This window comes from Bombus impatiens, unplaced genomic scaffold (genome assembly GCF_000188095.3).
Source record: "Bombus impatiens unplaced genomic scaffold, BIMP_2.2 scf_0019, whole genome shotgun sequence".
Lineage (NCBI taxonomy): Eukaryota > Metazoa > Arthropoda > Insecta > Hymenoptera > Apidae > Bombus > Bombus impatiens.
The window spans coordinates 1,498,555-1,510,391 of NT_176438.1; the positions used below are offsets into that span (position 1 = coordinate 1,498,555).

At 40.4% G+C, this 11,837-nt stretch overlaps 4 protein-coding genes across 6 annotated transcripts in view; 1 reads left to right on the forward strand and 3 right to left on the reverse strand.

Moving 5' to 3' along the window:
* Nucleotides 1–1,979, reverse strand: part of LOC100744157 (myosin-7B-like) — a 19,457-nt gene extending 17,478 nt beyond the window's left edge. Inside the window, exon 1 of one of the 2 annotated variants that reach the window (XM_012381831.3) lies at nucleotides 5–1,905. In XM_012381831.3, the coding sequence (XP_012237254.1) occupies nucleotides 5–231 (227 nt within the window). In that variant the 5' untranslated portion in view covers nucleotides 232–1,905. Of the gene's footprint in view, nucleotides 1–4 lie in introns of both variants that reach the window. The other variant, XM_012381836.3, reaches the window with a different exon arrangement.
* A 216-nt stretch (nucleotides 1,980–2,195) lies between these two features.
* LOC100744393 (U6 snRNA-associated Sm-like protein LSm5) lies at nucleotides 2,196–3,227 on the forward strand. Its single transcript, XM_003484626.4, has 3 exons — nucleotides 2,196–2,662; nucleotides 2,755–2,951; nucleotides 3,062–3,227. Exons 1-3 carry the CDS (start codon nucleotides 2,617–2,619, stop codon nucleotides 3,092–3,094), a joined length of 276 nt encoding a protein of 91 aa, XP_003484674.1. The 5' UTR covers nucleotides 2,196–2,616; the 3' UTR covers nucleotides 3,095–3,227.
* LOC100749272 (serine/threonine-protein kinase mos) lies at nucleotides 3,184–4,515 on the reverse strand. The gene is made up of 4 exons (XM_003484662.4): nucleotides 4,317–4,515; nucleotides 4,036–4,226; nucleotides 3,577–3,959; nucleotides 3,184–3,516 (listed from the first exon to the last, which is right to left on the reverse strand). Exons 1-4 carry the CDS (start codon nucleotides 4,397–4,399, stop codon nucleotides 3,211–3,213), a joined length of 963 nt encoding a protein of 320 aa, XP_003484710.2. The 5' UTR covers nucleotides 4,400–4,515; the 3' UTR covers nucleotides 3,184–3,210.
* Nucleotides 4,516–6,419: 1,904 nt separating this feature from the next.
* Nucleotides 6,420–11,837, reverse strand: part of LOC100749386 (band 3 anion transport protein) — a 45,336-nt gene continuing 39,918 nt past the window's right edge. The window contains exons 8-12 of one of the 2 annotated variants that reach the window (XM_012381819.3): nucleotides 11,358–11,837; nucleotides 10,873–10,935; nucleotides 8,999–9,593; nucleotides 7,810–8,914; nucleotides 6,420–7,723 (exon numbers count right to left, since the gene is read on the reverse strand). The exon at nucleotides 11,358–11,837 is cut by the window's right edge and continues 3 nt beyond it. In XM_012381819.3, the coding sequence (XP_012237242.1) occupies nucleotides 7,051–7,723; nucleotides 7,810–8,914; nucleotides 8,999–9,593; nucleotides 10,873–10,935; nucleotides 11,358–11,837 (2,916 nt within the window). In that variant the 3' untranslated portion in view covers nucleotides 6,420–7,050. The remainder of the gene's footprint in view (nucleotides 7,724–7,809; nucleotides 8,915–8,998; nucleotides 9,594–10,872; nucleotides 10,936–11,357) is intronic. The other variant, XM_033318832.1, reaches the window with a different exon arrangement.

Below are 11,837 nucleotides of genomic sequence, written 5' to 3' on the forward strand. Positions count from 1 at the left end.
AAACCCCGCCGGTCTGGCAACCCTCGAGGACAACAAGGGACACGGTGGTTTTATGGTGGAGTCAGTGGCCTCGTGGAGGGCGCTGGCCGCAATAAGGTCGTCTTCAGAAGCGGTACTAGGCAGAGGCACGTTTGGACTCGGAGATCGCGAGCCGGAGATCACACCGAGTAAATCCTCGCTCCTGGAATGTCTCATTTCCATAGCACCGTATCTTCCGGTGGTTGTCGTCATCCTTCTACCGAATCACCGTAACACGCTCGATTTTTCCACGACCGCGACCCGGTTACACGTGGTCGTCCTCTTTTCCTTCGTTCTCGTTACCACGACGACCTAGACAGCCCGAAGGAACCGACTACGATCTAGTTCTCGCTACTCCTATCCGGACTGGCCTCCTCTTACTACCTTTTAGTCGACTCCCTAGAGAACCGCGATCCACCGATTTTCATCTCCGAGATATTTTCTCTCTTTCGCTCCTGTTTCGCCACCGTTGCTCCTTCCACTTGGCGCGCTTCTCTTCCACTTCCACGAGAGCGCACGTCCTCCGATTCCTTCTTCGTTCGCGGCCAACTAGAATTCCTATCGTCTTCTTTGCGTTCTAGTTCATCGCTCGATCTTTCACACCAAGTGATTTCTCTTTGACGTTTCTTTCTACAATCTTTTCACAAGAGGATAGCATAATCGTCCAAGCAAAAGATAACGCTCGTCTAACTTTAAATCGCCGCTACACACTTTCTCGATCTCCAGTATGAACACGCGCACGTCGGCCAAGCATCAAATACCACTGAGGGTAACGGACTTTTGCGTCAACTATCCGTTACGTATATTCGCACGTTGGTACGCGCATTACCGAACATATCACCGATCGCGCCACTTTTTCGGTTTCTTCTCTTCCTTCGATCAACTTGCATTCGAACGTGTCCCTACGAGTTGCCAGGTATCACGTCGAGATACCATTAACAGGATCAACAGGACGTATCCTCGTCATGGACGAATCCACGTTTCGATGATCGTGCAAAGATCTGTCGGTCACGAAACAATCCACGAATCTAATCGCCGATCAGATTCAAGCCGCCATTTTTACTCGATTCTATGAATATTGTTGTATCGTATCTTTTAAAAAAACACCAGACACACAGTACACGACGATTATTCTGCTCTTTGTAATTAAAGTAATTAGAAAAAGAAGGGTGGTTCTTCTGGACGGACCATGCGCGGTAAACACGATGCACACAAGTACCTGGGAGCGTCCACTTTGCACAATAACAATTTTACTTCACACGATTCTTCCGCACACTGTGCTCGTTCGTAGATTTTTCTGCCGTTCCACCTTTCTTTCACGAGCTACGACCAAAGTCTGCCGTAACGGGAACCGACGAAGCCGCTTTATCCTTTCGCAAAGAAGGGGCATACGAGAAAGGATATACCTGCGCTCTTGCGCGTTCGTCAGGGATATAAGCTGGCATTGACCAATAAACGTCCCTCTGAGGAAAACAGGTCACATGACAGGTCACAGGTACAAAATCCTTCAACCTTCTCCCTTTAATTTTCTTCCAGGTAGATAACTTGCGATTTTATGATCGTTCTTTTCAAAAATGACGCGCAATTTCATTAAAGCCATTGAAATGATCACGACATGACATCTAGTGTTCTCAATCGTTTTAAACGTTCTATTTCTTCGTTTCCTCGTAATTTTGCATATAATGTGGCCTTAACGAAAGGGAGGTTAGTCTCTGTTTAAATATTGCGTATGCTTTGCATTGTCTCGTGAAAAAAAATATGTTACACTGCGATGAAAATAAAGCATGAGATTGTTGAGTCGTTCGATCATTTGTACAAACAATACTGTAACAATATAATACTATGAATGTTCATCATGATTGCGATTATCAAACTTATAAAAAGTTATACAGGTTACAATACTTCGGTCAACGTCCAAAATTTTGATGTTGCTTTACCGACTTCCATGGTTGGCAAAGTTATGCATGTAATTTCCCTATATATGTATTTCCTAGAATAAGCGTTAGCAATTGGTACTTACAGAGAGGAAATCTCTGGTACTTGCACGGACAGAAGAATCCCCACCGTAAACAGTGGTTTCATGGTAAGGCGATCTATGAACGTAGAAATTCGTAAAAACTACATCAAATACAAAATATCGTACAAATATCGAAATAATCTAAAGGTGGAGTAAACATTGCTATCTGTTTGTGCTTTTACGAGATTTATAGTACAATACGGTTTTACTTACCTACTTACAAGTTGACAAGTTGATACTAAATTCGAAATTTATGAAAATTCGAAAAGTGAAAAATTCATTCAGGATGTGTGATGGAATATTTCGGTGGTAGATAATCGCAAAAATTCTAACTTAATCAAACGATAGTATACATGTAAGACTATCATTTTCTTACTATGATTAACAGATATTATTTGCCTACGCCTACACATGTTCTAGATTTTGGAACATTGATTGTATTGTTGCTTATAGCATAGATGGCACCTCGGTGGTGTTTTCAGGTATTATCTTATTCCCGCTATTTCTCGATGAAATAAAGAATAACTTGTGCTGTTATTTTTATTTTTAATTATCTTATATCTCACTAACGCTTTCACATTATGACGAGTTCTGTCAGTACAAATCCATCAACATTATTGCCTTTAGGTAAGATGCGCCTTGTTTACAAATTTATATTTAACCTCACTTTTTTGTTTTGGTTATCATATTATTAATAATTAATTTTCATTAATTTTCAGAATTAGTTGACAAATGTATCGGTTCTCGGATACATATTATTATGAAAAACGATAAAGAAATTGTCGGCACCTTGTTAGGTTTTGATGATTTTGTAAATATGCTGCTCGAAGATGTGACAGAAAGCGAAGCAACACCCGAGGGACGAAGAGTCACCAAGCTTGATCAAATACTGCTTAACGGAAGCAATATCACAATGGTTAATTCATTTTTGTACTTTTAACGATTTAAAATACCTTCTTGAATACAATTATTATTAAAACTATTTATCAGTTTGCTAGTTTTATATAACAAACCGTTTTTTTGCAGCTTGTACCTGGTGGAGAAATGCCTGACACGTAAAAAAGTAACTTTCTCTGGTATATTTTGTACAATAAAAATTTGATCTGTAATTTACGCGTATCTACTACAGAATATTAAAAATATCTGTCGATTAAGAATAATAATTCAAATAAATATTAAGAACAAAGTAGCATATCGATCTTGCTTATTACTTCGTTGGTTGTAATTCTATCAGTAGCATTTTGTGACCACATTTGTCTATACAATGTTTTATAGACACCTTGAAATTCATCATCGATATTATCATCTGCAGGGCGATGTCCCTTCACAGAAAGATAAATAATCGTATGACTATGTAATCCAGCAAATGGCAGTTTTCTAAATAACATTTGCCAAGCTACAATTCCTAAAGAGTAAATATCTGCTGCAGGAGTCAGTTTATTTTCTTTTATTACTTCTGGAGCAGCATATCCTGGTGTACCCTAAGAAAAAAGATCTTTTTCTTAATAAACGATATAAATGATTATATAGTAAAAACATACGTGAAATTTATTAATTCCATTTGACTCTTCTATTAATACGGAACTACCAAAATCTGTAAGTTTTGGTTGACCGTCTGCAGAGAGTAATATATTTTTAGGCTTGACATCTGCATGAATGACACCAGCGTTATGACAAAATTGCAAAGCACAAGTTATGTCCTTTAATACACAAATTCTTTTGGTTTTAGTTAAGACTGTTTCCTCTAGATATTCTTGTAAAGTAGGGCCGCATAACTCCATTGTTATTAAAGATAGAGAAGCACCTTGTTCTATCATTAGCACTTTCACGATATTAGAATGTCTTAACAAAGAAGCATGTTCTTCACCCTTCAATGTATTGAAACATTTTTCTGTTTGCATCACTTTAGCTGCAACTTGATCACCTATCAAGAATTTAGTATTCAAATGTGTTTAGTTTTGATAATAATTAATTAGAGAAAAATACTAATGACATTTTACCTTTATACAATGCTTTATATACAGTACCAAATCCTCCACTTCCTAGACATGTACCAGTTTTAGCGGGTAGACCATTTTTCAATATTTTTTGTCTATTGGGAGTATCAATATTAAAAGGAGACAGTTGATTTCTCTTCTCAATACCTTTTCTATATGTCTCTTTTATAGGAGTCTTTGGACTTAGCAAAGTTCTATGATAATGCAACACGAAATGTTTTCTTTAAACAAACGAATGCTTTATACAAGTGCTACAAACAAGTGTTGCTTTAGTATTGTACTACCTTCCATCCACGTTTTTTAATATCTGGGGTGATATGTTACAAAATTTCGTTGCCAATCTTTGAGGTGAAGCCATTTTGTACATTAGAATTACATATAGTCGCCTAGTTTCTTGATACTTGAGAATACAATAATAAAAGTATATATTTTTTGTTTCCAATGTGTCATGAACTTTAAGTAAACATTAAGAGAATAAACAACAATCAAGTGACAATGAATAAGCATGGAAGTATAGAAATAACGTAGTATCATAACGATTACAAACTTGAATTTGAAATGCAAGGACGTAATTTTAAAAGGCTACAAAATGGAGGGGAAATAAGATGTTTTATTTGTTTGTTTTCTAATATAAGGCATAAACCATCTAATAGGAGCCTATTACTAATTATTACTTTTTAATACTGTATGACAACTAGATTATTTACAATTCTTTTATGAATTCATAACAATTCATACTTATCATGATAATCTTTCAATATAGGTAATATCAGTAGTATGTATATAATAACATGTTAATGTCTAGACATATCTAATGAAATTCTGTGTTATTTCATGCTAATAGTACATGCTCGTAAGTACTACTACCGTGTGTTTTTACAATTCTGGCCCTCTATCACAATTATGCAGCGCAATGTTATTGTTGATTCGTAGCTTTCGTACTTTTGTATAAACAAATAATAAGTAATGCGATTATATATATTTTTTCTTTATGGAAATATTAAGATTAGGTCTGAGTGTTATTTAATAAAGTACTTCAGCGGATTAGCAAAATATTTTAACCGATTAAAATAGAATGTCTTTCTTTTTTTTATAACAGCATCTAAAATATTAATTTTAGTAATTTCTTTTTATTGCATGTATTCAACATACGATGACATTATTATTATTATCATTATTATTATTATTATAGCTTGGTCTTGTTTAAAGTTTAAAAATTATTCATTTGTAACATCAACTATTATTGTAAAATTAACAATCACCACAAAATAATTGCCAATACTGATCAGTTATGAAATAAAGTATATAAGTAAAGGCGAACGTTTAAAGACTTCACCACTGGCGCAGTTAGGTCTCGTCAATGTTAATTTTGCTTATATATTATCTTTAAATAAATATACGACGACAAATTTAAATAAACTCTGTTTGAAATATGTAAAAATGGCTTAAAGTCGATCTAAGCTTTCTCAGAAATATGTAGAGTTCTTTTAACCCTACTCTACTAATCAAAGTATTCTTTTCCTGAATCTAACAATGTTACACGATGCTTCTCTAGATGTGTGTTTGGAGTAGTTCTTTGTTTGCTTAAATAAATTTATGCTATTTTTAGAATCAAATATATTCAGCGAATAAGAAATATGAAAAAGATATTAAAAATTTTCAATGTCGTACGACATTATCACTCAAAAATATAGTAAAAAAGAATTATAATAGAACTAATCATGCAATACAGACAAATGTATAAATATTTTTTATTGCGTAAAAATCTACTGCCGCATTTTTACTCTTATTTATAATACGAGGGATTGACTTAAAGTGTTGCCAATGGCATACAAATATAACTTCTACTGTCTAAGAAACTACATATTTATGGAAAGATTTTCACGAAAGAAGAAAATTTTCCATGGGAAAAGAATCGATTTGTAATTGGCAGAACAATAAATTTGACGTTTAAGTACATATAGTCGAAATATAATGAAATCTGTCGTTATTTACGTTTGTAACATTCAAGTTCGTTTTTAAGTTATTTATAAAATATCGTTTTCATCTAGGAATAGTGATTAATATTGGAGCACATATTTAACGGATATTGCTAAATGATTGTAATTCTTCGCACGTCGTGCTAACGAGATACGGTCCTAAACAAATTGTAATGTAAGACTTTTAATATCGGTCGATGAGAGCAACTAATGACAACTATTCGAACATTTCCTTATAAAAGATTTAGTTTTCATTCGTCTACGTTAGCTCTGCATAGACGGACCAGCACCATTTTGTAATTTATGACCTTTTGATTTGGCACTCTCGCATCTCGTGCCTTTACGCCTAAATTTTCCTGAGCAACGTGTCGTTCATCACCGTCCTGTGTAGAGGCATTCAGAGGCACCTTTTTTCCCACCAAGTCGAAAAGAAGATGAAACGAATCTTGAAGTTTCCACTACGATTATGTTAGATAGTATGTAGGTATCGAATATCGCTTGCATTTTATATCCTACTCCATAATAAATGAACTTTCTTCGACAACAAACTATACCGATTCTAATTAGTTTGTATCCAAACTGAAGCAATGACTCTCGATGGTTGTTGTGATTTGATAAAATTTAGTTGTTCAAGTACCTACACATATCCGACGCAGGCGTGATAACACATCTTTTCGTTTCATCTTGTTCACATCATCCTCGATTATTTACAAATTTTGTAGTACAAAATAATCTTTACGAATTTAACGAGTTAACACCACCGTTGGGAATCAGACCCCTCTTATTTATCTCTTATCTACGTTCCCTCTTAATTCATTGGTATACATACATATTTGCTCTTTCACGAAAATAGACTCTTTTTTTTTTCAAGAATTCGCGGTAGTATTCAGAGTCGCTCTGATACGTGACAGGAATTGGAAGTAACAGAAAGCACGAATAGATCCTTTGGACAGAAGGGAGAAGAAGAAAACGATGCGGGCGTGGGGATAGAGGAGGGAAGAGGGGAAGTATTTGTTGGACAAGTCGAATAAGGCACTATCTAACCAGGTAACGGAGCTTCCTCGTAGAAATCTGGCTCGTCCTCGGTACTCTCGTGTTCCGATCCTTTGCTGTCGAGTGCCCTTAGCTCTGCGGCGGTAAAAAAATGCCTCATCTGAGCTCGTAGAGGTATCATGAGAATCAGGAAGAACGGAAGCGCCAAGGCCGCCCTGGTACTTTTCACGATCCACAGTATAACCAGGCACAGAATTTGTACGAGGGTGAAGATGTGCATCTTGTACGTTTGTACGCGCCGAACGTAATTAGCCGTGCCATGGTGTTTCACCGGCATGAAAAACAATTTCACACGATCGAACAGTTGAACACCGTTCGTCGAGGAGATACCCATGTAGAGAAACACCCCCAGAAGGACGGACATTGGTACGCGTCGTAGAAGCGGCGCCATCAACACGCTTATGCCGATCAACACGGCGACTAATAGGGCGCTCACTCGTTGCTCCTTCACTTCGACGATGTGCGGTTTATCTCCGGGAGCGTGAGTGCGAGACATAACCGTCACCGCCGAGACGTGTGTCAGCGATCGAACCGAGGCAGCGCAACACCACGGGGCGCCCATTAAACCACAGCCGACGTTCATTAAGCACACTACCACTATATCCATGTGGTACCCGTTACCTTTCCGTAATTTACGTTCTTTCTTATCGATGATGAGTCTATAAAAAAGAAACAAGAGGGAATGTTTAATAAGGCAAGGGGTTTATAACGGATCTGTTGAAAGAAGACGAAGACGACTACTTACTCGGAGATTTGAGTCTCCATGAAAACAAGGATATAGACCAACAATGCCGGCACGATGCAAGCCATAGCCATCCATAGAGGAATAGGTTTATGTATGCCAGCTGGTGACACGATCCAATCCCTATCGGGCATAGTCGGTGTTAAACCCTCCGGAACCAGTAGCTTCTCCGTCTTCACTTTGGCCAGATAATCGATCAACGCGAATACGACAATACTGATGGGCACGCCGAAGTCACCGAAAGCTCTTCTGGCACTTCGTCCGAGGTAATGACTGTTGCGGAAGATACGCAGGTAATAAGCACCGAGAAAAGTACCGAGACACAAAATGGTGCACATCAAGGCCGTGTTTGGTTGGTTCATTAATAAGCCAGCGGCGTTATGCGATGGTATCAGAGTTTGAGGTTTGTCCGATGAAATGCTAATTATTTCGCCGGTCTTTGGGGAAACGACCTTGATCTCTGTTACGTTCAGCTCTTCGTAAAACGTTTCGTTCGTCTCGGGGATGAAACTGTACTCGTCCAGCAGCGGATTCTTCACGAAGTAATTGTACAATTTGATGAACGTTTCAACGATATAAAGAATAGAGATTAAGCCCGTGAAGATCTCTTCGGTGAACCGGGTGAAGAGTCTGACCAGCACGGATCCCTCCACGCAGGCAATCGCCAAGGCTATGATGCCCATCCATACACCGACGTAGACTCTCACGGTCAGGAATTCTAGTCCGTTCGCGAGACAGAAATTGTACAAGCTTTCGTCGAAGAGCAACAAGGGGCCGGTCGTGCCGATGATGACCAGTGGCTGAGTGGAGAACAAAGCCATCACCACCCCGGTCCACGAGCCAGAAATCAATGTCTCGGAGATGCCGATAACGTTGTGCGTCTTGTCGCTCATCAAGCCACCGAACGTGATGGCCGTGCAGAGGGCCGCGAAGTACATGAAGATAGCCGCTGCGAGGCAAGACGAACTCAAGCCATCGGTGAAATCAGACAGATAGTAAGGATAGCGTCTCTTGATATCGTTGATGAGGCAACCGAACGGACGTCTGGTTCTTCGAAGCGGATCGTCGTCATCGGGAGGTTTCTTCTCTTCTTCGCCGGCAAGAAGAGCTGTGACAAACAAGACGCGGATAAATCACGCGTGCCTATTCTTTTTCGCCGGATCTCGTTGATCGAACGTTAAAGTCGTCTTACCTTTCTTCACAGCCATCTCGTTCTGAATCTGTTTGGTCTTGTCCTCGAGCGCTTTGGCCTTCCGCTTCCTTATGGCTTCGCTCTTCGCCTTCAGCTCGTTAAAGGGTAACAACGCCTGTCTCTCCCAATCTCCAGGAGGCAGAACGATCGAGTCGTCTAGGAATTCATTGATCGCGGACAGAAGCTCGCGTCTCTCGTTTGCTTTGTACGCGACTTTATGGAACGACGTATTGGCCATCAGCGTGGCGATCGATCTACCGATTTCGTGATAATCTAGGTCAGCGTTCCTCGGCCCCAGCAACGTGAACATGAATCTTACTGGTATCGTGACTTCCGTGATCGATGGAATGAACACACCCTCGGCGAGCCTGACGAACGCGATCGTCGGTTGGTCCAGAAAGTCGACCGCGCCGACCAGCACGACCGTCGCCTCGGCGCCAGCCGGGATCCTCTTCAGGATGTAGTCGTTGTGACTCTTTTTCAAGTCCTCGTTGCTGCTCGTGTACGTCAGCTCCTCCTTCATATCGACCACCGTGTGGTTGCTGTCCAAGGCCAAGTTCGACGATACGATCTTTGGTTTCGTGTCGTTCAGGTTCTACATGGAACAGGAATACAAGTTACAATCGTTCGAACAACGTCCCGGCCACTTGCAGTGTATGCATACGATGCGTTTGGACCAGGCAGAGGTTTTCAAAAAAGGATTTCCGTCCCTAATCGGACAAGCGATAGAGAATTTTCCTCGCGCAGAGGCGGATGACGTGTTCTACGCGATCGTCCTTTCCTTATCCAATTAACAAAACGATCTGTCGGATCGCGTACCGAGTTCCATTCCCTCCGCCTCTGTTTTAAGCTCGAGGAAAAATCGCAGACACCCTGACAGACAGTCCGAGATACATACCGCAGGATAAAATGCTACTTAAAGTTCAACAGGTATATGTATTATACTAAGCGAGAATCCGTACAGAAACGAACAAAATCGTAAAAGGGACCATTAAACAGTTCTACGTAATGCAATAACGACACAAAGGAAACACATACCGAACGAAGAAGGCAAGAATTAAAAAAAAAAAAGAAAAAAAAACAACAAATAAAGAAAAGATTACTAAAGAGGATGAAAACAGAATAAAGAGAAACAGCATCGATCTGAAAAGTGAAATGCCAATGAATGAAAGTGCAATCGGTACGTAACGACCAAGCGTACGATGGTTACACCGTCCTGGCTCTGTGTGTGTCAACAGTGTATCCACGTTTGGTATTCGAAAATACCAAAAGAAGGATATTGAGAAAGCTCGTTGTGAACGACGAACGTAAGTGTGAAAGAAGAAGAAAAAAAAGGAAAAAAAAAAGAAAGAATCGCAAGCCAATGGTGGGACGACATATATACCCATGGACTTACAGGTGTTGCGCTAAATACAAATCGCACGGAATAAGGTAGAGTTCTACGAGTTAAACGGCGAGATGCCATTCTCCTACGACATCCTCCCTAAAACTAATTCGCGTTACTGCTTATACGCGTAAACAATACGAAACGCTATTTACCGCGATCGATACTCTGCTATCTATGAAAATGGACATTGACACGATTTCTCCCGCGTAATGTACATGTGCATCCGCGTGTGAGACGTTTTCCCGATGCACACGATCAGACGGGAGAAGATAGGGAAGCGACGAGAAAAAATTGGGAAGACACACTCATTTCCCCTGTAAGTTCATGCCGAAAGATGTTAATGCGTAAATATCGGTACGTAGAATATAAAGTATAGTATATGTATGTATATATATATATCATATATATGATCGATGGTGGGCAAGCCGTAAACTAGCGATAAAGGTTGAAAATTCTGCGTTTGTAAGTCGGGAAACGAGAGATTTACATGTTGGGTTACATGGTTCTCAGAGGCTTCCCGTTCAGCGTCCTCTTCCTCCAGACAGACGGACTGTGGAAACAACATTAGGGCACACGGTCAGTCAGGCCTGCCGCTTCTACGAATTTCTATTGATTATTTCTCACGATATAAAGTTTCTTTAGCATCGTTCAATTATTTATATAGCGGAAACTTTAGTAATATCACAGCTTAAAGTTGATCGAGCGAGCACGTTAATATTGCAGCTAGAAGCAGTCTATCGACTTGGAACACGCGTTCGCACGATAACGTTGCCATTAGCATCTTCTCTTTTTTCCTAATAGCTACGATTCGTTCGGGTCTCGATCACGGAACGAAACGAACATCGAGAACCGTACACGATGTTCGATACTAGAGACACGGCGCACGGTTATTGTTACGTATCGTTCGAGAGCGACCGTGTTCGAGCAGCTCGTCTAACGTGAAAAGGAGATTCTGGCGGCAAGAACAATTACCTGTAGACTGGTGTAGCTGGAATAGTTGCGTTTGCCGCCAAATCGGAAACCACGATCGTGATCGTGAACGTGCCTGTGCCTGAGAAGCAGAGCTCTCATCACTACCGGCCTATCCTCCGCTAGAATCAGCTCCTCGATTACCATTTGCTCGACTACCCTATACGCCAGACCGGGCAGATCCTTCTCCTCGAGATCCAGAAGGACCACGCCGGTCTCCAGGCATCTACGTAGGTTCAGCAGAGAGTGGAAGCTCAAAGAGGCTACGTGGGGCCTGCCCCATCTGTCCGCGCCTTCCTCCACGTCTTCCTCGTATTTGATCCACCGAGCTGTTTCTCTCCATTCTCTCTCCTCGCCCATTCCGTACAGTTCGTCCAGCTGAACGAACACCTCGTGAGGCGAATGGTCGTACATCTTCTTGAAAGTATCGTGAGGTATGCCGCCTTCCTTTTTGCGGCCGATCTGCACCGTCGAATGGGCGGC